This window comes from Hyperolius riggenbachi, chromosome 2 (genome assembly GCF_040937935.1).
Source record: "Hyperolius riggenbachi isolate aHypRig1 chromosome 2, aHypRig1.pri, whole genome shotgun sequence".
In the NCBI taxonomy this organism is placed as follows: Eukaryota; Metazoa; Chordata; class Amphibia; order Anura; family Hyperoliidae; genus Hyperolius; species Hyperolius riggenbachi.
In genome coordinates, this window is record NC_090647.1 from 440,862,708 (window position 1) to 440,889,445 (window position 26,738).

The window sequence follows — 26,738 nt, forward strand, 5'->3', positions numbered from 1 at the left end:
TCATCTGTGTGTGCAGCATCTTGCAAAGATTTTTTCTGATGGGGAGTTCAGCTCCATAGAAATGACTCTGAAGGTATGGCTCTCATACTACATGGAAGGGGGTAAAATTGGTCTGTGATCGTTCATTTTCAAAAGACCATGGTCTGATGTGTGTATGTGGCCTAAGGCTGCTTTCACAGTGGGACGTTAAAGTCCCACGTTACAGCAGCTTGTAACACAGCCCAACTCACAGCAATAATAAATCAATGGGCTGTTCACAGTGCCCACGTTGAGTTGGAGTATAACGCAGCACGTGAAATTAAAGTTCAGCATGCTGTGCGTTATACTTGTATTTCGCTGCGTTCGAATGTTTGCACATGCTCAGTAATGTTGTTTTTTTTTTTTTTTAAATGTGCCGCATGAGCCGTTTTCGTTCGATCAGTATGCGTCAAAAAGTACACATCAAGTACGCATCAATAGACGCATAACGCAGTTCAATGTAACGTCCAACTTCAAAGCTAACATGCGTTGCGTTAGGGGCACGTTATGCGACCTTAACGTTGCATCAAACGCAACGTCTTAGTGTGAAAGAGCCCTTAGCCATAGACCCTGAACAAGCATGCAGATCAGATGTTTCTGACTGAAATTTGAGTGAATTAGCAATTGGCATTGTGTAAAAGTAAATAAATATGGCAGCCACCATATCCCTTTTAAGTTCAGGTGTACATAAATGGCACACACCTCAGTATTCACTCTTATAACATGTTAATAAGGAATACACTCTGGCTCCCGAAGACTTCCGAAGCCTCCCGGAGACAGCAGCATTTGACCAAATTGGTCAAATACTGCTACGGGGGAGCCAGCGCTGGAACGGGGACTGGGACGGCTCTATAGGACCCTGAGCCTTCCCTCTCCTTAGGTGAGTATCTGCTTTTTTCAGATCATCAAGTACCTAGACTGCAAAAGGGACATCTGAATCTGTTTAGAACATTGGGCGCATTTCACATACTGTAGAAAGCATAGATAAATGTATATCATTTCTGCACTGGAGGTATTTTACAGACATCCAAGTAATACAGTTTTTATACTGGTTCATAGAAGATTTTACCTGATGATTTATTTAAAGGCTGATTTGTTATTTCATGTGATATTTTAAGGATTTATTCATGATTTCATGCATTATTTCAAGGAATCTTGCAATATTTTATTCAATATAGCAAAGCATGGAAAAAGAAGCCATTTGCTGTTATACTGGGCTGAGTCTTTGCTTTAATTTTGAAAAAAATAAAAAAAACCTGTATTTAAAAAAGTGTGACGCTGTTCAGATTCATGACGGTGTACAAATGTGCCCAGATTGGCAGTGCAGAGTACATCTTCTTGCTGACTTTTAGCCTTTTACAAATGGCTGTTTATCTCGCCACCAGCTCTGGGCTGAGGTATATTAGCACTTTTGAGGTATTTACCTCACAAGTCTATAACTTATCTCCTCAATAAATTATTTCAAGTTAACCATTTATTAACTGCCTTTCTAAAGGTGGCCCTACACTTTCCAACGTTTCCCATTGATATCCGGCAGATTCATTCACTCTGATTAAATGGGCTATATCAGTGATGGCTAACCTTGGCACTCCAGCTGTGGTGGAACTACAAGTCCCATGAGGCATTGCAATACTCTGACAGCTCTAAGCATAATTCGGGAAGGCAGAAGCATGATGGGATTTGTAGTTTTGTCACAGCTGGAGTGCCAAGGTTAGTCATCACTGGGCTATATAAATCAATGCCACAAACGATGTCCACTTCATTTATTTCTGGCAAAAATCGATTGAATCTGTCAATCATTATGGATGGAAGATATTATTCAACTGCTTATGTGTTGGACAGCAGTATCCATCCATTGTGGGTGGATGGCCTCATCCTGTACAAACATGCTGTTTGGCTATCTTTATGCTCTGTGGAGGGGAAGAAGGGCAGAGCCATCTCTGTAGTGAGTGTTACATCACTAATGAAAGGAAGACATGGCAGTGACAACCCAGGCTCCTGGTAATAGTGGTCAGCCTGTGCTCAGTCAGAGCACTTAGGGCCCAGGCACACTGATCTGCACTGCAGGTGGCTGTGCATTTTACAGAAATGGATGGAACCTGCGTTGCTCTCTGACGTGCTAGCCTCATTTTACTAGAGTGAATGGGACAGCACTGTGTGGCACACAGAAATACATGCAACAGTACATTGTAAGCATGCACTTCTGTGCAGTACAGAAGTCTATGGGCTTGATTCAGAAAAGGGTGCTAAGTGTTAGCACGCCAGTGAAAAGCCACTTTGCATGTGCTAACTAGGGTGCTAAGTAGTTAGCACATGCAAACTACTTAGCACCGTAGTTAGCACATGTAAACTACTTAGCACCGTAGTTAGCACATGTAAACTACTTAGCACCATAGTCAGCACATGCAAACTACTTAGCACCCTAGTTAGCACGGTGCTAAGTAGTAGTTTGCATGTCCTAACTACGGTGCTAAGTTTGCATGTGCTAACTACGGTGCTAAGTTTGCATGTGCTAACTACGGTGCTAAGTAGTTTGCATGTGCTAACTACTTAGCACCCTAGTTAGCATGCCCAAAGCCTTTAGGCGTGTTAACTGGGTTAGCACCGTTTACTGAATTAGGCCCTATGTCTGATGTCTTTGCACATAGTTCTTGCACTACAACAACCAACTGAAGACTGCAAAAGCAATAGTCACCTGCTGAAATCTGATGTAATTTCGAGTGGAGCTTCATGATGGTATCTAATGCTGTATGGCGGCCTTACCTCACAGATATCATTCTGGATTCTGCATGACCAAGCTGTCACTATTAGGCTCAACACACACCATACAATCTTGGTTGTTCAATCTTACCACTTTCATGTAGTATATGAGCTTATCCAATCAATCATTCAAGATATTTTTAATCTGATGGCTCTTATACTACATAGATTTGGTAAATCTGTACAACCAAGATTGTATGGTGTGTGTTGAGCCTTAGACTGACAAAGAGAGCAGAAACCAATCACTGTATTAAGCACATTTCACTAACGTTTATTCAAAAGGGAACCTGTTTGCTGTATGCTGGGCTGCTTTAATTACTTTCAGTCTAGTTTAAACTCATTTTTCTATTGCTGTCTATAAATTAGAAATACTTCTTCAGTTCAACTGAAATACATTTTTGCATTGGCTACTATAGCTGGCTGGCTAGATAGATAGACAGACAGACATTTGTGAATAAGTGTACAGTACATGCACCAGTAACTGTACTAGATGAGTCATCTCCTTCACTACTCCCCCACTCTTCCTGTGCTGATGTCTGATATCCTGGCCCTATATTCTGCAATAATGCACTGTTCAGAGCTGTGTGCACTTTGCTGGCAGTCTCAGAAACTAATCAAGATGGTGTTGTAAAAATGTAAATACCATCCACGTTTCATAGAAACGCATGCTTATTTTACATACAGTACATTTTATTCCCTTGTTGTAAAACAGCAATGTTCAAAACTGCAGCCATTGATTTCTACACGTCTGTGCACTAATGCCGTACTGCTGGCAATAGTGGAAGAATTAGGTAAAACAAATGCAATACACAAAGCAACTCATTTACTAGGAAAATATCAGTGAAATCAACTACAAACATCCAGCTGTGCATAAGATCTTTTCATGAACAGCTTGCTTATTGCTGGAAGTTATGAATGGGTATTAATGGGCTCAATTTGTAAAGAACTTGAGGTAATTTGTGATGTGTTTGAAATAATAGCAGTCTGTCTCCAGACCAGGGCAGGTGCAGTATCTGGGGACAGGCACAAGTTGAGATACCAGAATATGTGCAGGTATCCTGCATCTCACTGCACTGCACCCTTTTTGTCCCTGCTACAGTTGACTTTGGATGTAGCAGCAGTGTGTGTCCAGAGCATGGAGCAGCAGCGTGTGTACAGAGCATGGAGCAGCAGCGTGTGACCAGAGCATGGAGCAGCAGCATGTGTACAGAGCATGGAGCAGCAACGTGTGTACAGAGCATGGAGCAGCAGCATGTGTACAGGGCATGAAGCAGCAGTGTGTGTACAAGGCATGGAGCAGCAGTGTGTGTACAGAGCATGGAGCAGCAGTGTGTGTACAGAGCATGGAGCAGCAGTGTGTGTACAGAGCATGGAGCAGCAGTGTGTGTACATAGCATGGAGCAGCAGTGTGTGTACAGAGCATGGAGCAGCAGCGTGTGTCCAGAGCATGGAGCAGCAGCGTGTGTACAGAGGATGGAGCAGCAGCGTGTGACCAGAGCATGGAGCAGCAGCATGTGTACAGAGCATGGAGCAGCAACGTGTGTACAGAGCATGGAGCAGCAGCATGTGTACAGGGCATGAAGCAGCAGTGTGTGTACAAGGCATGGAGCAGCAGTGTGTGTACAGAGCATGGAGCAGCAGTGTGTGTACAGAGCATGGAGCAGCAGTGTGTGTACAGAGCATGGAGCAGCAGTGTGTGTACATAGCATGGAGCAGCAGTGTGTGTACAGAGCATGGAGCAGCAGCGTGTGTACAGAGCATGGAGCAGCAGCGTGTGACCAGAGCATGGAGCAGCAGCATGTGTACAGAGCATGGAGCAGCAACGTGTGTACAGAGCATGGAGCAGCAGCATGTGTACAGGGCATGAAGCAGCAGTGTGTGTACAAGGCACGGAGCAACAGTGTGTGTACAGAGCATGGAGCAGCAGTGTGTGTACAGAGCATGGAGCAGCAGTGTGTGTACAGAGCATGGAGCAGCAGTGTGTGTACATAGCATGGAGCAGCAGTGTGTGTACAGAGCATGGAGCAGCAGCATGTGTACAGAGCATGGAGAAGCAGCATGTGTACAGGGCATGGAGCAGTAGTATGTGTACAGAGCATGGAGCAGCAGCGTGTGTACAGAGCATGGAGCAGCAGTGTGTGTACAGAGCATGGAGCAGCAGTGTGTGTACAGAGCATGGAGCAGCTCTGGAGAACTTGGTATGTGGGTCATAGCCCCATCATAAGTATATGGGACTCCCACTGGTTTGCAAAAGACCAATGGGAATCCTCCTTGAGCACGGGGAGGATTCTCATTGGTCCACCACTCAAAATTTAATCAAATGTGTACGGCCTGTATGGCATTCCACTCGTCGGATACACACATTAACATTTTCTCACCTGAAATTATCTTCAAGGGGGGAAACAAATGGAAAAGTGTGAGGGCAATTTGTCTGGCCAGATCACTAGAAGTAAGATTAGCAACATCTGGGGGCACCTGTACACACTGCATTTTTTGGCCAAAATGATCAGGAATAATCGTTTTGGCTGAAGACAAATATCTAAAGTGTGTACACAGCTTTAAGCTGTGTGTGACAAGACTACTAATATACTATATCTGTGGTCTGTTATTTTCATATCAGGGCCCATATGCAATTCACTTTTTCTCCTGAGTTTTCTCCTACGAGATAATTTTTCATCTTCTATTTAAAATACTGTATTTTTTGGGACTATAAGACTCACTTTTTCTTCCCCCAAAGTGGGGGAAACAAATCACTTTGCAAATCTTAGCAAATCCAAATGCAGGGAGTTCCTGACAATACGAACCTCCCACCCACTGCAATGTCGGGGACTCCTTATACTGTGTCCATGCAGAGGAGGACACAGGGACAAAAAGGGACATAGAGGAGGACACAAGGAGGACAGTGGCAGACACACGGGGGATGCAGGAGGACAGAGGGAGACACAGGAGGTACAAGGGGGCATGAGGTACAAAGGGAGCATAATCCACAAGATGCTGCTTCACCATGGATGCACCAGGTTTACTATGCATTTCTTTACCCTTTTTTTGTACTCTAAACCTAGGTGCGTCTTATAGTCCAAAAAATACGGTAACTTTCAAGCACTTTTCAATTAAAAAAGTAACATAAAATAAGTGAAAAAAGACATATCAAAATTATTCTGATTATTTTATCACTTTCTGGTGGCTTAAAATACATGTACATGCTGCGTAATATGTTGGCGCTTTATAAATACAATAAATAAATAAATTATTGAAAAGTTTAAAAACATCACCCAGTTGAAAACATAGGAGAAAAAATGAATTGCATATGGGCCCTGGTCTGATAACTGTTCTGTGTAATTCATTATTATTTTCCTGTTGGTGTTTAGATCAGTGATGTAACAATAATACATTGCCATAGCAACAGCTTTAGCAGCAACAGGGACTGTTATGGGGCCCAGGAACAAGAATAGCCTAGGGGTCCCCAACATGTTTAGCATTCTTTTTATTTTTTAGTGTTACTCCAACCTGTGCCTATAAGGGCTCTTTCACGCCAGAGCCCATTTGCTGGGTTTTAATGCAAAGTCGAAACTCTGTGTTAACTAAGGTAAAATGAAAGTCCATAGACTTTCATTTTTACCTTTCACACCCGACGCTGCGTTTCGATGTGTTGCGGTACAACGCACCCGGGAGCTTTTAACTGTCGGGAGCCGGCGTGTTCCCTTCGGGTGAATTAATAGCTACCGCCGCTGATTGCGTCGCACCGCAGCATCCCGACGACACGCCGCAGGCTATTCAACGCGTGCAGGAGGACGGCTCCTGCACATGTTGTCTGATGTCAAAGAGCCCTAAGGAAATGATGGAGTTCAGGGAAGGAGAGGGGGTGCACAGAGTGGAAATTGGATAATTAGTGGGATAAAGGGGAGGGGCACCTAAACATCTGTCTTCATGCATCATACCTTCTATGGAAATTGCATGATCTGTAGCTACGCCTCCTATAACATATATGCTATTTATGGTACCCATACATCGTAGTAGAAAAGAATCCTTTTTTTTTTCAATCAAGAAAAAAAGAACAATTATCAATTTTTTTCAATACAAATCCAGACATGTTGGAAAAATCTTTATATTCCATCTAACGGAATAATCAAACTAAATTATCTAATAATAATAAAAAATTCTACCATGTATGGGCACCTTTAGCAGGACAAGGGACTGGGAAAGCATTGCTGGTGAACTGTGCTGCTGTACTGGTAAATGGGGAGCTGTTTGTGACTGCGCAGTCAGGCTGATGATAGTTTTGATTGACAAGTAAACTGTTTTCATACTTCCCAACTTTTTGAGATGAGAAAGAAGGACACTTAAGCCACCCTCCTGCCACACCCCTAACCACCCCTCAGACACACCCCTAGTCACGCACACCATAAAGATTTCATAGGAAAAATATGTTTTATAATTCAAACCACACTAGTCCTTTCTATCCTGGTTAATTTCCTTTCATATTAACATTTTTTAGAGTCAACTAAACACATTTTTCAGTAGAAAAATACATATATTTACACAGATCTGTACACGAGTCCTGAAAGAGGGACAAATGAGGAAGAAAGAGGGACAGAGGGAATGAGTTCTCAAAGAGGGACTCGCCCTCCAAAAGAGGGACAGTTGGAAGCTATGTTTCACTAGATTACATGAATTATAACTGCTTTGTTACAGCTTTGCATTACATTTTGAAAAGAAGAAGAAGAAGAAGAAGAAAGAAAAGAGGAAGGAGCTGCATTCTGCGGACTTGGCTTCATTGGTTTTCAATTAAAGCAGGAAGTCATTTCTCATCAGCTGGCATCTGCAAGTTTTACTCTTAAAAGGACAGTAATGTGTTTCATGATGTATATAGTGTGACTTCTTGTTTGGGACTTAGTACTGGAGTAGTAGGCTGTGAATATTAAGTACTGATTTGTGGCATTATAAACAAGATAGACTGATCAAGACTGAATAATTGTTAGCAAAGACTTGTAATCCACATGTTCACTGGCCTGATTCCCAGCTTGAACAGAAAACTGAGAGATTTACATCCTTTTCTTTATGTTACAAGTAGAAGAATTCTAAAGAACACAGAGGCCTATAAGAATCTTAAAGGCAGTAATCAATTAAGGTTACCTAGATAATATTGCTGAGTATCGGTAAGGGTCTTCTTTGCAACTTTGTATCTCTTTTTTCATTATCCAAACCCAATGTTCATGTTTCCTTTTCTCCTCATGTAGAAACCCCCGGGGACAACTGCAGAAGGCTGGAGAATGAACCAACCAATTGACGCTAATGGCTCGAGTACTATTGTATTTGGATGCAAGCATGCCCGTTTCTAGGGGCCGTGCGGCTGCCCTGAGTGCTATTGGGAGGAGGGCGCTGTAATGGAGGGGGGAGCCGCAGCTGCGTGGAGGGCAGCCCGACCTCTCACTCCCTTCCTCTCCCCAGGCCGCCCCCCCCCCCCCCAGATGCAGAGTAATGCGCAGGGAAGCGCTGTAAATAGCTATTCAGCTCTCTGGTTCCAATCGCCGATCACTCACTTGCCGCTGGTGTTCACTCTGCATAGCGGGGTATACACACGCTGCTTCCTGTCTAGCAGGAAGCAGCGTGTGTATACGTGTCTATGCAGAGCAGAAGACCGGCGGCAAGTGAGTGATCGGCGATTGGAACCAGAGAGGTGAGTAGCTATTTACAGCGCTTCCCTGCGCATTACTCTGCATCTGAGGAGGGAGCACGGAGGGCGGCCCGGGGAGAGGAAGGGAGGGAGAGGTCGGGCTGCCCTCCCCGCGGTTGCGGGACTGCTGGGTAGATCGCGTCGGCATTTTAAAATAGTACGCCAGACGCTGACTATATGCAGCACTGGCGTACCGTCTGATTGTGCTGCTCTGCTGCCCTATGCAGAGCAGCACACAGCCAATGGGTGCAATGGAAGAGCCGCGTCCCGCCCACCTCCTTCCTCCCCAGCTCTCCCCCTCCTTTTGTCTGGCCTGCCGCTCTCCAGTCCTCAATGTGTCGCCTGGATCTCCGTCGCTGACCCTGCATGCCTTGCGTGACCGCAGTGGAGAGGAGAGCCATGGGTGAGGACGTGTATACAGGAAGTGCTTTGCCTGTATACACGCCATTACCCTCCGCTCTCCTCTCCACCGCTGTTCGCCGCTATCAGATGTCTCAGTGCTGCATGCTCCTCTGGGCATGCAGGGTGAGTGAAGGGGGGTGGATGAGACCAGCGCCTGGTGGAGGGAGGGAGCCGAACTATCTTTATGGCAGGCACATATGCCTAACTATCTTTATGGAAGGCACATATGCCTAGCTACCTATATATATATATGGGGGGCACGTTTACCTAGCTATCCATATGTGGGGGGAACCTATGCCTAGCTATCTACGTGGGGGGCATATATGCCTAGCTATCTATATGTGGGGGGCACCTATACATAGCTATCTATATGTGGGTGGAAACCTATGCCTAGCTATCTATGTGGAGGACACCTATGCCTAGCTATCTATATGGGGGGCACCTATGCCTAGCTATATGGGGGACACCTATGCCTAGCTTGCCTAGCTATCTATATTAAGGGCAGCTATACCTGGCTATTTTAAATGTTGGTAGATCTCTTGAGCTCGGGAAATTTAAAAGTAGCTCGCGAGTCAAAAAAGTGTGGGCACCCCTGCTCTAGCAGGACGTTTTTTATAAGTCAGCTTGTCATTACGTGGTTAAATTCCAAATCAGGGTACAGAAAAGAAACTAATTAAGCCGACCAATGGCCTTTTCCAGGTCTAAAACCAGTAAGAAAGTGGGAATATCATGATACTTTATAAAAATCTATAAATTGAATAGTGTGTCTTGTAGTATCACCTGCATTATCTGCCTGTCAAAACCCTTCCTGATTTGGGCTTATCAGATCTGGTAGCATTGGGCTAGATGATCAGCTAACACTCTGAGAATAATTTAATATCACAGTTCAGGAGCAAAATTAGCTTACCTAACTTTTACAATCTGAAGCATCTTTTCTCCATAAGGATCACTACTAAGAGCAAAGGATCGTTTCCACCCTTAAAATCTCATTGAATAATATTGTAAGCTTAGGGAGCAGAATACGTGTAAACTTTTTATACGAAGAGTGAACCTGTCCGGACCAGGGTCCTCATAAGGGAAAGCAGACTTAAAAGAGAATCTGTAATTAAAATAAAAAAACTTCCCCTGGAGGGCGTGCTCAACTTGGGAGGGGGAAGCCTCTTGATCCTTATGAGGCTTCCCTCATCCTCCTGTGCATCCCTGGTCCAGCGCTGGCCCCCTCGATCTGCAACAGATGACAATATTTATTATTGGGATCCAGCACAGGTGCAGTACTTCCCCTTTGGGCTCCGGCCGAAATAGCTGAGCCCGATTGGGTCTGCGGTATTGTAGTACTGCAGAGTGGACCTGATCGGGCTCGACTATTTCTGCCAGAGCCTGAGGGGGAAAATGGTGCTGGACCTGTGCTGGATCCCTAAATATCACCGCATGCTGCAGGCGCTACGTCACTTGACCATGCAATTTCGGGGGAGCTGGATCGGGGATGCACAGGAAGATGGGGAAAGCCTCATTAGGATCCAGAGGCTTCCCCCTCCTGAGGTATGTACGCCGCAGGGGCAGGGTTTTTTTTAATACAGGCTGCAGATATTGTCTCAAGACTTATTGGCTGGTTGAAGGCATCTAAATGGGAGTCAGACAGTCCTGCCAAACCAAATTCAGCCAAGTATGTATTTATCAATATGGTCAAGTTACACTGGATATCTGTTGCTGATTATAGTTTATAAAAAATGGACTCTTGCTGTCGAATGTCCCTACTACCTACTAGAGCCTATTGCCAGCTCCACCTTTTTTTCTGGATTCTGGAGATTCTGGAGCTAATTAAACTACCAGTATGCTTTGGTTTGTAGGATGGCAGTAGAGAACCTGGAGTAAATCCACACAATATTCATGTAGCTAGTATCCTGTCAGGGATGTAAATCTGGGAGCCTAGCACTAATGGCATGCGGATGATAATAAATCTGGCAATGAAAATGGCCAAAAATCACTGCCTAGTATTGAACAATACACTACATGGCATTGCCAGAGATGGAGCTCCGTTGCCATCACCTGACTGTCAGCAGTAGAGATGGTCAATGAGATGCTAATCATTTATGCAAATGTCTGCAGCTTGGAAAATGGCCAATCAAATGCAGCAACCGTTTATCCTATCCTAGTTCCCATTCGGTTCCTGTACGGTGTTTTCATAAAACTTTATAAATAGAGAGTTTACAAAAAAAATGACTTTGAAAGTGCAAACAACTACAAACTAAATAAAGGGTACAAAAATCTGTAATAATATTTTTAAACAAACATGAATGTTTTCTGCAAATAAAATCCAGGGAAGATTTCTTATATTAACAAACGTGCAGTCCAGTTATCCTAACGTAAAGACATAACTCAGCAAAGAAATGAATGGCAAGACTTTCCTGAGAGCTGCTAATCAGTGCTTCCAGCTGACCCCACCTGACCAGATCACTTTGCCTCTCCGGTATTCTTCACCTCGAGAAACCTCAGGAAATCAGTCCCACAAGTGATGGCTCTAGAGTGTCTTTTATTTAACTGGGATTAACCCCTTGTATAGAACTCCATCTTAGTAACTGCAGCATACAACTTTGCATGGTATTCTGGCTATTCCGGCTTTAAAGAGAAATGATGGCAAACTCTAGTTTACAGTTTTAAACATTAAACTTTAATTTTTTCCACACTGCCTGTGTGCTTTGAACTCAGTTCACAGCGCACAGAATAGTGTGTGTGGGGACACCTAGTGATAAAAAAAATACACATTTTACTTCAACATTTTACACTATGTAAATTACATAAAATAAATTGTCTCCCTCTCCTCTCCTTTATTGCAATAAAATAAATTAAGCCCTCCTCTGTCCTCCATAGGTGACCAAAATAAAACACTTGAAAAAAAGGTGACAGCATTAAAAAAAATACTTAAATAGTTAAGATAGGGACTCAGCTTTTTTTTACTATGTATGTCAGATGGTATACTACTGTTATTTTTGCAAATAAGGGCTTGTAATTAATGATAGGGTACAAAAAAATACAAAACAGAAAAAAGACATCTTTATTTCAAAAATATATACCTTGTAATAACCAGAACAAATGGACAAATAAAATGTGTGGGTTTTATTTACAGAAGCATTGTTTATTTTAAAACTATAGGGGATGGAAGTGGAGCAATAGTGTATTTCTTCCTTGTACACTTTCTCCCAGCTATATAAGGTATGGCTAGGAAAGGCAAAGACAACATTCTTTACATGCATGCCCACTGTAGACCTGTCCCCTACCCTTATACACCTAATCACAACAGGAGATATGGAGGATGCACGTGTGCATGCGCGCAAGGCAAAAAATTATGTTCGGCTACAAAGGCTACATTTATTATTATTATTATTATTGATGTATAAAGCGCCAACATATTGCTACAGTTCTCTGTTGTCCATGGAAATGTCAGATGCCCCCACAGCATTCTGTAATGTTGTAACTTCCAGTTTGCTGTGAGCCTGTACACAGCACAGGTTGGCGCTTTCCATTTCCTCCTTTTACTACTTACAATCATTGACATTGGAAGCATATACAATAGGGGAGGCGGGCCGGCGCCGGCCCACAAGGCCTTGAGTTGGACACCTGTGTTCTAAATTATTATCATTTCGAACACAGGTCTAACATTTCAAACCTTAATGACTGAAAATGAGTTTAACACAAGAATTACCAGTAAATGGTAAAAATCAAGGCGAAGAATCACATTTGACTGAGAAGTTTAAGAATAAATTCTGAACGGTTTTGAAACCTAATTATCCAATCTTTTAAACATTATAAGTAGAAGGAATAGAGAAGTCTGTAATTCTGAGAGGAATGAATTGAAGCATGGGAAATTTTAACTAATGGATCCTGAACATGAATACATAAACTCAATATACATTATTAGATATAAAACCACCAAACAATCACACATTGTATGGCACAGAACCTGAAGCCTGAGTTCTAACGCCGATAGGTGGCGGCTGGTCGTTAGTGGTTTTACAAGGAACCGGCCGCTCGTTCGAGCGGCCGTTCCATGTCAGTTCACGGAGGGTGTCTCCGTGAACAGTCTGCGAGCCGCCGATCGCGGCTCGCAGGCTAAATGTAAACATGCGGGGAAGAAATCCCCCCTGTTTACATCATACGGTGCTGCTGCACAGCAGCTCCGTAAAGGAGATTGGCGATCCCCGGCCTCTGATTGGCCGGGGATCGCCGGCATCTGATAGGCTGAAGCCTATCCTAGACGGCGCAGGACGGATATCCGTCCTGCGCAGCCCATAGCCTGCGGGAGAAGCAGGTAAGGGCAGAGAGGGCGGAAATCGCTGCAGAGGGGGGCTTTGAGGAGCCCCCCCCCCCCCCGCAAATCTCAGGCAGCCGGCAGCGATCAGACCCCCCCAGTAGGACATCCCCCTAGTGGGGAAAAAAGGGGGGGAAGTCTGATCGCCATGCTGCAAACCTGATCTGTGCTGTGGGCTGGAGAGCCCACGCTGCACAGATCAGGCAAAAAGCACCCGGTCCTTAAGTGGTTAAAGGACACCCGAGGCGAAAATAAACTAATAAAATAAACAATTGTATGTATATTCCTTCGCCTGAAAATGACTTTTTAAGATATTCACAAACACTGGTCCACATGACAGCCCGGGGGCCCCAGGTCTCTCTCACAAGCTGGGGCCCCCAAACCACCATGCGACACCTAGAGCAGGGCCGGTTCAAGTAACAAGGGGGCCCTAGGGCAAGATTAGCCTGGGGGCCCCCCAACAGACACCACCCCGACCAAAAAGCGTCATCAGAGGCTCTTTGTTGCAACCAAATTTCCCTCCTGGGCCCCTGAGCTGGCTGCTGACTCTCCCCCAATCATCCCCCAACTTAACAGACTCTGCAGTGTCCCTGGGGAGCAACAGTTCAGATGGGGAGGGACAACTTGGGGGCCCCTACAGGCTCTGGGGCCCTGGGACAACTGCCTATTTTTTTCCTATGGTAGCTCCGGCCCTGGACCTCTCACCTCCAGGGAACTCACCCCACCACCTCTAAACTGAATGCCAACTGCAACAAACACAATTGCTAACTTCCAGCTAGAGCAATATCCTGCCTCAATCTGGCCAGCAGACGCCAGTCAGCCAATCAGGTGTACTGTCATACACCCTTTGCCTGCTGTACCAAATCTAGCAGGAATTACATAAATTAGTATTCAGGTGGAAGGCTTCGGTTGGACGCAATCGTGAATTGCATCGTTTACAGGGACGCCCCGTGTAGGCACATCTCCCACACGGTCCCCTCCCTAACCACTCACTGCAAAAAAGAAATTTAAAATCACAAACACTGGTCCATATGACAGCCCGGGGGCCCCAGGTCTCTCTCACTAGCTGGGGCCCCCAAACCACCATGCGACACCTAGAGGGAAGTGTGGGCAAGCCCTGGACCTCTCACCTCCAGGGAACTCACCCCACCACCTCTAAACTGAATGCCAACTGCAACAAACACAATTGCTTACTTCCCGCTAGAGCAATATCCTGCCTCTGCCTGTCTGAATGCTAATTAATGTAATTCCTGCTAGATTTGGTACAGCAGGCAAAGGGTGTATGACAGTACACCTGATTGGCTGACTGGCGTCTGCTGGCCAGATAGAGGCAGGATATTTCTCTAGCTGGAAAAGGTGACAGCATAAAAAAAAAATACTTAAATAGTTACGATAGGGACTCAGCTTTTTTTTTTACTATGTATGTCAGAGGATATTCTACTGTTATTTTTGCAAATAAGGGCTTGTAATTAATGATAGGGTACAAAAAAATACAAAACAAAAAAGACATCTTTATTTCAAAAATATATACCTTGTAATAACCAGAACAAATGGACAAATAAAATGTGTGGGTTTTATTTACAGAAGCATTGTTTATTTTAAAACTATAGGGGATGGAAGTGGAGAAATAGTGTATTTCTTCCTTGCACACTTACTCCCAGCTATATAAGGTATGGCTAGGAAAGGCAAAGACACCATTCTTTACATGCATGCCCACTGTAGACCTGTCCACTACCCTTATACACCTAATCACAACAGGAGATATGGAGGATGCACGTGTGCATGCGCGCAAGGCAAAAAATTATGTTCGGCTACAAAGGCTACATTTATTATTATTATTATTGATGTATAAAGAGCCAACATATTGCTACAGTTCTCTGTTGTCCATGGAAATGTCAGATGCCCCCACAGCATTCTGTAATGTTGTAACTTCCAGCTCTAGCTGGAAGTTAGCAATTGTGTTTATTGCAGTTGCCATTCAGTTTAGAGGTGGTGGGGTGAGTTCCCTGGAGGTGAGAGGTCCAGGGCTTGCCCACACTTCCCTCTAGGTGTCGCATGGTGGTTTGGGGGCCCCAGCTAGTGAGAGAGACCTGGGGCCCCCGGGCTGTCATGTGGACCAGTTTTGACCCGACGACGAGGGTTTTCCATTCCATCTTTCTATTCACTGGAACACATGACATCATGTGATGGCAAATAACTGACACGAATGAGAGTTCAAACCATCATGGTGCTTTGTGCGGGAGTCATCAGAGATCTTAAAGATCTTATCTTTAAGATCTCTGATGACTGCACTCTTGTTTACTGTGCCAGTATTCATCACCATCTCTCAATAACCAATCCCGCACACACGTCGTCAGTAGTGATGGACGAAGGTTCGAGATGGCGGGCAGTTTGCGGTGAATGTACATTTACTGTGAACTTTACTCAATGTTCGTATTCGCCTAATACTTTCCCATGGTGCCATATTTTGACCCTTCTCCCTTAAAGTGAGTCTTACAAGATTTAAAAAACAAAACAGATAATCACCTAAGGAGAGGGAAGGCTCTGAGTCTTATAGGTCCTACTGTCCCCACGTTTTAGCGCTGGATTCCCCATTAGCAGTCTCTGACCGTAGTACACTCTCACGCATGCGTATGGAACAGCCACCTTCAGGAGCACTCGGCTCCTAAAGATTTCTGAAGCCTTCCGCTTCACCAGAAGTGACCAGTCTCCGACCCATCAGTTGGAGACTGCTAATGGGGGATCCAGCGCTGGAACGTGGGGACTGTAGGAGGTACGGGAAGGCTCTATAGGACCCAGAACCTCCCCTCTCCTTAGGTATGTTTTTTGTTTTGTTTTTAAATCAGGTCACACAGGACAGCCATTCAAGCATTTTTACCACACGGGGCCTGATCTACCTTCGACACCTGCTCCTTTATCATTCTGGTCTTTGGGGTTCAGGCCTCTCCTCATCCTAATGACTCCTAGACCTCCCAACACCCCATTTTACATGCTAGCAGCTCTTGCAACATAATGGCTGGACTGTCTGATAACTAGAACATGTGATTTCATCTTAAAGGTGGTGCTGGATGATGGATGTGGCTTGAGATGGGGCCATCACTTCATAATGGTATAATAAAAGGATTAGGAGTAACCAGGAGAAAGGAAAAGACAGTAGACAGAGTGGAAATAATTGGTTGATACACCCCATAAATATCTTTAGAGTCCCCATACCCAGGAACACTCCTTCTCCCAGCTGTGTTTTCAGTTTTGGCCAATAACACAGTGAGGGACCACAGAAAACCTGGGCGGCGGGGGGCTTATCTTACCTTACTTCATCCAATAGCATAGGCAAACACAGGGGGGGATTACAGCTGCCCAGAATCCCCCCTCAGAATAGGGCTGGTGCAGTGTCTGGAGACAGGCACAAGTTGAGGCACCTGAATGTGTATCCTGCAGCCCACAGCACTGTGCTGTGCTGCTGCCTGCACTAGGTGGTGCCCTGCCCCCTTTCTTCCCCTGCTACAGTTGACTTTGGATGTAGCAGCAGTGTGTGTACAGAGCATGGAGCTGCTCTGGGGAACTTAACAGAGCACAGAGCCAGGTATGAGTACAGCCCTGTGCTCTGCTGTGTGATGCTTCACTTTCCCCTTCATTACCATTGTCGACTGTCCTCATTATTATCTTTATCCACACTGCTCCTGATCCCTTGTCTGTCGGTTGGTCGGTCGGGAAATTGCATTTTGTGTACCCAGCATGATGTCCTACCAATTATTATACTGTATTGTGCGTGGCTGAGTGAGACCTTTCAGGAATCATCCCCCTTGAAAATCCTGGGTTTGCCCCTGAATAGTGTACTTCTATCTCAAGCCTGTAAAGGTTTTTTGCCTTGCCCTGGATCATCTGGGATATGTGTTGGGTTCAAGACAAATATTTTTTTTTTCTGGTTGAATTTGAAGGACGGATGTCTGTTTTCAACCAAACTAACTACATAACTATGATTTGTGATTGAACTTTTTCATGGACTCCGAAGCTTTATGCTCATTATTGAAATTTCCAATATAAACGTTTTTTGTCACTACCACATGACACGATATTGCATTTTCTGAATAAAATTTGATCAGATTCTCTGTGAATACAAGTGCTGGTCATAGTTATACATGCCTAGCTTGTATCCTATAGCTTTAAGAAATATGAATCTTGCTGTGTGCAAGTGAACGCAGTCGCACATCTTCTAATCTACTTATCTTTTATTAACCCCTAATATGACCTATGGTGAGTGACTGAGGAGAGGGATAAAAGCCATTGCTGTCTAGTAGGAGATGCTTTTTAATACATTCAGGCCACCTCTGCAGGATCATTTCATTAGGCTGTGCTTTTGGAAGCCAGGTCCAATGTTTCTGTGGGTTTATTAATAAATGGCATATATTCACATGACATTCATATGGTACTACCACATACTAATTGATGACGCTAGATTATTTGAAATACGATAATTGATGTACTACCAACTTGCGGAAAATTACTATCCACTAACTTACTGAGCCAGAGAAAATGTATGGAATGCTGTTAACCACTCAAGTCATTTTGCAACATTAAGTGTGTAATGGATCATTACATACCTGTCATGCATTGTAAGCAATTGGCGGAAAAACTGACTACATAATGTATTTCTACAAAAAAAAAATGTATAATTATACAGCAGACAGTTAAAGAGGAACTTTGGTGAAAATAACATAATATATAAAATTGATTATTTTTTACAATATTTATTTATAGATTATTTTGTCAGTGTTTGCCCTTTGTAAAAATCTTTCCTTTCCCTGATTTACATTCTAAAATGTATCACTGGTGGTGACATCTTTAGTTCTGCCAGGTGATCTGGACGGAATTTTCTATGCACAGAGGTAGATGCTGCTTGCTTGGCAGTTGGAAAACGCAGTTATTCCCACAATATATTAGCAGCAGTTATATTCCACAATACAACAAGGTTCACAGACAGCAAACTGTCAGGACCTTGGTCATTACATTACACTGAGGGAGGGGTTTCACCACAATATCAGCCATACAGACCCCCTAATTATCTATTTAAGAAAAGGTAAAAATTTCTTGTGGGAAAGGGGGTATCTACTACAGAGTAACATGAAGTTCAATACTTGCATAAAATTCTTTTTCAAAGTGGACCTAAACTCTTGCACAGGACAGAAGGAAACCATAGAAAAGTGCACCCTGTATGTACAGTATTTAGATAGTTTTGCCTGTTTAATTCACCTTCATCTGTGTCTAATCAGAAGTTGTAATTTGATCTCTTCCCTGTGTCACCTGACTACCACGCCAGAGATGACAGATAAGCTCATTTGAAAGCACAGGCTGTTAACAATATGCCTGCTTCCATGAAAACAGGAAGTAGAAATAGTGCATAATTATTTTAGGATTTGTATCAGCTGCAACAAAGAATTTAACTACTTTCGCCTCCTGGACGTAGAAGCTACGTCTAGGAGGCCATGTGCGCTCCCGGCCCGCGGTTCGTTAGCCAGGGAATCAGTGAATTGGGCCATGGTGCCCGATCACTGATTCCTCTACCCCACAGAAAAAAGCTTCTCTTGGAAGCCTAGCTTTTACTGCCTCCTACGCCCCCCCTACGTCCCTCTAAGCGTACATTACGCTTAGAGTGACGTCATGTAAACAAACCTAAGGTTGCCGTCTTGTGGCCAAAAAGTAAAACTACATCTACATAAAAAAAAATAATAATATATATATATATATATATATATATATATATATATATATATATATATAGATAGATAGATAGATAGATAGATAGATAGATAGATAGATATACCGTATTTTCCGCCGTATAAGACGCACTTTTTCTCCCCAAAAAATGGGGAGAAAAAGTCCCTGCGTCTTATACGGCAAAGGCAGGGAATCCCCGACTTCCAAACCGCAACCCGCCGCCACGTCGGGGATTCCCTGCACTGCCCCGTGTGTGCTCATTGCTCCCCGTGTGGTCCGCAAACACCCGCCGCCGCTTGTGACTATGTTCCCCCTGGGTGGTCCACAACTGCCGCGTATATGTCCGCAAACACCCGCTGCTTGTGTACAATTCCCCCCTCTGTGGTCCGCAACTGCCCGCTTTGCCCTGACATGTGTCGCCGCTGTCCCCGTGTAAATAGCTGGACCCCGCTCATCTTACCGAAGTCAGTGCCTTCTGCGGGGATCGGAGACCTGGCTTCACTTCCGCACTTCCACTCTAGTAATTGCTTCTGCTGCGTCATCAGCAGAAGCCTTCACTAGGGGGAGCCGCGTGTGTGAAGCCAGGTCTCCGATCCCCGCAGAAGGCACTGACTTAGGTAAGATGAGCGCGGTCCAGTTATTTACACCGGGGGACAGCGGCGACACAAGTGATGGTACAAGCGGGTCTCCGATCCCCGCAGAAGGCACTGACTTCGGTAAGATGAGCGGGGTCCAGCTATTTACACAGGGGGACAGCGGCGACACATGTCAGGGCAAAGCGGGCAGTTGCGGACCACAGAGGGGGGAATTGTACACAAGCAGCGGGTGTTTGCGGACATATACGCGGCAGTTGTGGACCACCCAGGGGGAACATAGTCACAAGCGGCGGCGGGTGTTTGCGGACCACACGGGGATGTACACGGTAGGCAAAATGGGGACACCTAGGGACAGAATGACACACACTAGGGACATAATGAAGACAGCAGGACACGTACTGGGGACATACAGGGAACACCTGGGGACAGCAGGACATACACTATAGGGACAGCAGTGAACATTCCTGGGACAGCAAGACACACTAGGGACATACTGGGGACAGCAGGGTATATACCAGAGACATACTGGGGACAGCAGAACACACATTGGGGACTTACTGGGGGCAGCAGGGGACATACTGGGGACAGCAGAACACACATTAGGGACTTACTGGGGGCAGCAGGGGACATACTGGGGACAGCAGGACACACACTGACATACTGGGGACAGTAGTACACACACTTGGGACAGAAGGGGACACAGTACGACACCAATTGGGGGAGAACATCAACAAGACGCTCCTGGAACATGGACGCACCAGGTTTAGTATATTTATTTTTTTCCTTGTTTTTTGCCCCCTAAACCTAGGTGCGTCTTATATTCCGAAGCGTCTTATACGGCGCGAAATACGGTAGATATAAAAATTACTATTTACATCCCACCCTCCCAAAAATACCCAAATAAAATGTTTATTAATAATAATAATAATTAAAAAACACAATTTTTTTTACAATAAATAAAAAAAAGAATATTTACCTAAGGGTTTAAACTTTTAAAAAATGTTTTTAATTATAAGCTTGTAAATAGTGATGGATGCAAAACGGAAAAAATACACTTTTATTTCCAAATAAAATATTTTCATCATACATTGTGATAGGGACATAATTTAAATGGTGTAATACCCGGGACAAATGGGCAAATACAATACGTGGGTTTTAATTATGGAGGCATGTATTATTTTAAAACTATAATGGCCGAAAACTGAGAAATAATACATTTTTTCAGTTTTTTTCTTATTCTTTCTGTTAAAATGCATTTACAGTAAGGTAGCTCTTAGCAAAATGTACCACCCAAAGAAAGCCTAATTGGTGGCGGGAAAAACAAGATATAGATAAGTTCATTGTGATAAGTAGTGATAAAGTTATAGGCTAATGAATGGGAGGTGAACATTGCTCGGATGCATAAAGTTAAAAACGTCTAAGGGCTGAAGTGGTTAGGGAATGGAACTGTTGTGAAATTACACTGACTTTTGCAAATCTGGATGTCTTGAAGAAAACATTATCCAACATCCAGGATAGATATAAGATCAAGGTGAATGTGAGATTTTCAACATCATCATACTTACAATCGGTTGCTTATATCCATTACCTATTTCTGCAGTGACACAAATTTTGTGGGTTATGTCCTTTGGCAGCTGTTGCCTGTCACCACATGTCCAAATTGGCCAATATTCCAGTATGAGTGTGTGTCTGTACGAGTATGGGGTCAACCACAATTGCATCAGCTGTTGGTTTTTAATTGTTTTAATGTTGCATGTTCATCTTGATGGATAGGTGCAATCTATTTGACACGTAATGTTTTCTATTAAATAAAAGGTTTTCTGTTTTTAAATTCATGCGAGGCTCATAATTGCAACCTCTTTTTTTCTCCCCATCTTTCTAGTTTATTAAAGGAGAACTGTAGTGAGAGGGCTATGGAGGCTGCCATATTTATTTCCATTTAAAGAGACTCCGTAACAAAAATTGCATCCTGTTTTTTATCATCCTACAAGTTCCAAAAGCTATTCTAATGTGTTCTAGCTTACTGCAGCACTTTCTGCTATCACAGTCTCTGTAATAAATCAATGTATCTTTCCCTTGTCAGACTTGTCAGCCTGTGTCTGGAAGGCTGCCAAGTTCTTCAGTGTTGTGTTTCTGCTATGAACTCCCCCTTCCAGGCCCCTCTCTGCACACTGCCTGTGTATTATTTAGATTAGAGCAGCTTCTCTCTTCTCTCTTATCTTTTACAAGCTGGATAAATCGTCCTCTGAGCTGGCTGGGCTTTCACATATTGAGGAATTACAAACAAGGGCAAAGCTGTTTGCAGGAAAAAAAGAGGAGCCTGAAACTTCAGTGCATGAGAGCAGAAGGGGGAAAGAAACACACAAATGATCTCTTGAGATTCAAAAGGAAGGCTGTATACAGCCTGCTTGTGTATGGATGTATTTTCTATGTGTGGACTTACTGTACATCAACCTACTTCCTGTTTTGGTGGCCATTTTGTTTGTTTATAAACAAACTTTTTAAAACTGTTTTTAACCACTTTTAATGCGGCGAGGAGCGGCGAAATTGTGACAGAGGGTAATAGGAGATGTCCCCTAACGCACTGGTATGTTTACTTTTGTGCGATTTTAACAATACAGATTCTCTTTAAGCATAACCAGTTACCTGGCTGTCCTGCTGATCCTCTGCCTCTAATACTTTCAGCCACAGCCCCTGAACAAGCATGCAGCAGGTCAGGTGTTTCTGACAAATTTGACAGATATGACCAGATTAGCTGCATGCTTGTTTCTGGTGTGATTCAGCCACTACTTCAGCCAAATAGACCAGCAGGGCTGCCAGGCAACTGGTATTGCTTAAAAGGAAATAAATATGGCAGCCTCCATATATCTCTCACTATAGTTCTCCTTTAAACTGTTTAAGGGCTTGTTCACACTGCAAGCGTTTCGGGCTTTTTTCTTGCCCGCGTGTGGTTTTTAAAAACGATCCCTAGCCCCCCGCCCCCTCAATGGCGTGGACAATGAATGTCTATGAGAAGATTCATATAAGCGCAGGTCGTCAGTAAAGCGGTGCGTGAACCATTTTTGAGTCGATTCTGTCACAAGTAAGGTATAGGATAAACGCAAAACGCTCACAAAATCGATTTATGTAGCGATTGCGTTTGTGTTTTCAAGATTAAATACATTGTATCTATTCTTTTACGGGTTAAAGAGTTCACTTCCTGACTTGCTTCAGGGAGTGAATTACAAAACCGCTTGGAAAAAATGCTTAGAAAACCGCTAAGCACAAAAACCCAAGCGCTGGGAATCGGGGAAAAAAGACGCCTCAAAAACCGCCCAACGCGGACGGACACGCGAGCCGAACACAATGTGAACAAGGCCTAAGACGGCCACTACTATGTGATTTGCGGTTTGATGATATGCGTTGTCATCCCCACCTCATTTATAATAGAATCTCTATTGATGAACTCTGGAACATACACAATTTCCATGTATGTTCCAGAGCAGAGAGGAAGTTCTGAGTTCAGGTCCAGTTTAACTGTTGTTGCTATGTTACCATTGGAAATCATGTATATTTTGTATTCTTCTTTTATAAATAAAGTATAACATCTTCTTGTCTGACAACAGCATGGCAGAGTTCACACAGCTGATAGCCCTGGATTTATACCAGGCGCTTCACTAGGGGTAAAGATCCGGGGCTAGTGCCCCAGATCATGTTAAATGTTCCATGAACATGTGAGTGCCCCAAATCATGTTTGGGGATGCAGTCTGTCCCCCTTCTATAGCGACGCCCTTCTAAGCCATCAAACTGGGTGGTCCGCAGCCCACATACATTCTCTTACCTGGTGTGCAGGGGGCAGAGCTACAGATACTTTCCAGCCCAGCCGGGATTAACTTGAGGCCGGGCAGCAAATGAGGGAAGAGTGAGCCTTGCTCCTCCCTTACTGGCTGCCCAGACCCATGTGATCCTCAGCCAGGCTGGAAAGCATCTGTAGCTCTGCCCCTGCATGCCAGGAAAGAGAAGACTTATGTGGGCTGCACATCGCCCACTGTGATCACAGAGAAGCGCATTGCCATAGCAACGGGACAAGCAGCATCCCAAAACATTCAGCATCTCCGCCAGCCAGCCCAGCATTACTGCCAGCACTGCTATTTTCCTGAATGTTGCCCTAACTATGAGAAAAGGTCCCAGGTGGAAGAACACAGTGTGACTGAGCACCCAAGTGGCACCCCTAGCCATGGCTACACCCGGGGCTGTGAGCACCTGGAGCCCTATGGTAGGTACACCGCTGCTAAGTTTACACATAGTAGCATACAAATAGCCATAGCTGCCATTGCAGCATTTCCTCCACCTTAAAGGGAACCTAAACTGAGAAGGATATGGATTTTTCCTTTTAAAATAATACCAGTTGCCTGAATCGCCTGCTGATCCTGTGTCCCTAATACTTTTAGCATGCAGATCAGGTGCTCTGACTGAAGTCAGACTGGATTAGCGGCATGCTTGTTTCAGGGTGTGATTCAGCCACTATTGCAGCCACAGAGATCAGCTGGACTGCCAGGCAACTGGTATTGTTTAACAGGAAACATCCATATCACTCTCAGTTAAGGTTCCCTTTAAGGGCCCGTTTCCACTGGAGCGGTTTCCGCTCCGAATCCGCAGTTTCCCCGCAGGCAAATCGCGCGGGGAAACTCTGCCATAGGAAACTATGGCGCCATCGGCCAAATCGCTTGTAGTGAGCAGGGAAGCTGCCAGCATCATTAAATCCTTTTTTAGGGAATATCTATCTAATATTTATAAAGAATAAAAGCCTTGCTGAGAATTCCCTATGAAGAGATGGACTAGTCCAAACCTGTCATTTTTTCAGATTTCTACTACCTACTGTAAGTGACAGGAACATAGGAGAAAAGTAATTTATGGCTCATTTTACTCTGGAAAAAAACATACTTCTTATTTGTCTATTTTTGCACATATTTTAAATTTTACAATTTTTCACCATAGTGCCCCATTAAGCCCTGCAAAAAAAAATCATTTTTACTCACCTGGAGCTTCTACCAGCCCCTGCAGCCATCCTGTTCTATCGCAGTCACTCTCAGATCCTCTGGTTCCCGCCGCCTGCTACTATTTCGGCCAACAGGCTTACTGTGCCTGTGTAGGCCTGGCCATGCGCCTCCTTCTTTGCGTTCCCGTCTGCAATAGCGCTATTGTGGACGGGAACGCGAAGAAGGCTACGCGTCGCCAGGCCTGTCAAAGTGAAAGTAGCTGGCGGGGGGGACCGGACGCTCCGTGAGTGAGTGTGAGGGCACAGGACGACTGCAGGGGGCTGGTAGAAGCCCCAGGTGAGTAAAACTGAAATTTTTTTTGCAGGCTTAAAGAGGAACTCCAGTGAAAATAATGTAATAAAAAAGTGCTTCATTTTTACAATAATTATGTATAAATGATATTGTCAGTGTTTGCCCATTGTAAAATCTTTTAAACCCCTGATTTACATTCTGACATTTATTACATGGTGACATTTTTACTGTTGGCAGGTGATGTAGCTGCTGCATGCTTTTTTGGCAGTTGGAAACCGCTGTAAACAGCTATTTCCCACAATGCAACAAGGTTCACAGACAGGAAACTGCCAGGAGTACCACGGTCCTCAGAGATTCTTGTGGGAGAGGTTTTACCAACTTATCAGTCATACAGCGTCCCCTGATGGTCTGCTTGTGAAAAGGAATAGATTTCTCATGTAAAAGGGGGTATCGGCTACTGATTGGGATAAAGTTCAATTCTTGGTCGGAGTTTCTCTTTAAGTGTCCCTTTAAATAAATACAGAATGAAGAGAGGAGAAGGCTGTAGGAAAGGGATGAAAAGTATGCTGAGTGAGGCCTATGCTCCAGCATGCCTATATAATCATACATGGAAACTTACTGAATCTAACCCCTTAGAACTGCTGGTAGACCCTCCAGTCTCCAGTTACCACTGTACAATGACCATTACCCCTCCCCAGCTGTAGAGTTCAGCAAGTAACCATGTTGTGATGACCAGCTACCGCTGTCATGGGAGCCCGTAGAAAATTTTCCAGGGGGCGGGGGGAGGCATAAAGGGGGGGGGGGGGGGATTCGGGGCACGTTGTGTGGCCGCACGGCACGCCAAAAAATGGGGTTACGTTGTGCAGCGCGCTACGCCAAAAAATGGGTGTGGTCATGGACCAGAATGTGGTGCGGTCACGGGTGGAGACAAATTTACATGAACTTAGCAATGGTGGGACATTAGATTAGGACAATGGTGGCGAACCTTTTGGAGGCCAAGTGCCCAAACTGCAACACAAAAGTCACTTATTTATCGCAAAGTGCAAACAGCAATTTAAACTAAATACAAACATTTTAACTCATACATGAAGATTATGGAAAATCCAAGTTGAAAATAAACTGTGAAGATAAACAATTTCATCCATCCTACTCCTAAAAAATTTATTCATTTTTTTAGAACCTCCCAGTTTTATTTAGCTAGAAAAGTAGGTTTAATGCTATTGTCTCATACGATGATGATTCAGCTTTTTCCATGGTCTCGCAGTTAGCAATCATGTGACCCCCAACAAGACAAATTCAGCAATCATGTGACCCCCAACAAGACAAATTCAGCAATCATGTGACCCCCAACAAGACAAATTCAGCAATCATGAGGCCCCCAACAAGACAAATTCAGTAACCATGAGGCCCCCAACAAGACAAATTCAGTAACCATGAGGCCCCCAACAAAACAAATTCAGCAGTCATGAGGCACATAAATAGACAGAATTTCACATAAATAGACAGAATGCCCCCTTAATATGGTAGACACCTCTCACCTGGTTACTGAATTCTCCTCTACTGGCTGCTGTGCCTGGCAATACTGTTTTTGGCTGGATTAGGGATGATGTGTGAGCTGAAAGACCTGGCGTTGATGCTGTGGCCAAGCTGGCAGTGATGCTGTGGCCGGGCTGGCAGTAATGCTGTGGCCGGGCTGGCGGTGATGCTGTGGCTGGGCTGGCGGTAATGCTGTGGCTGGGCTGGCGGTGATGCTGTGGCTGGGCTGGCAGTGATGCTGGGCTGTGCTTGGCTGGTTGAAGTAAATGCTGGCCTGACTGGTGGTGATGCTGTGGCCTTTTTGACAGTGATTCTGGGCTGGTTGGCTGGTGGTGATGCTGGGCTGGCTGGCCGGGATAGTTTAGGTAGTGACAGGTGCCCCCTAGTTTAGGTAGCGCCAGGAGCCTCCCAGTTTAGGTAGTGACAGGGCCCCCCAGTTTAGGTAGCGACAGGAGCCCCCC

General features: G+C 44.4%; 1 protein-coding gene across 1 annotated transcript in view; it reads right to left on the reverse strand.

The window, feature by feature from the left end:
* The window catches only part of LOC137546932 (SH3 domain-containing kinase-binding protein 1-like), a 516,647-nt gene extending 493,275 nt beyond the window's left edge, over positions 1-23,372 (reverse strand). Inside the window, exons 1-2 of the mRNA XM_068269991.1 lie at positions 23,292-23,372; positions 17,762-17,812 (exon numbers count right to left, since the gene is read on the reverse strand). Coding sequence (XP_068126092.1) covers positions 17,762-17,768 — 7 coding nt within the window. The 5' untranslated portion in view covers positions 17,769-17,812; positions 23,292-23,372. The remainder of the gene's footprint in view (positions 1-17,761; positions 17,813-23,291) is intronic.
* Positions 23,373-26,738: the final 3,366 nt, after the last annotated feature.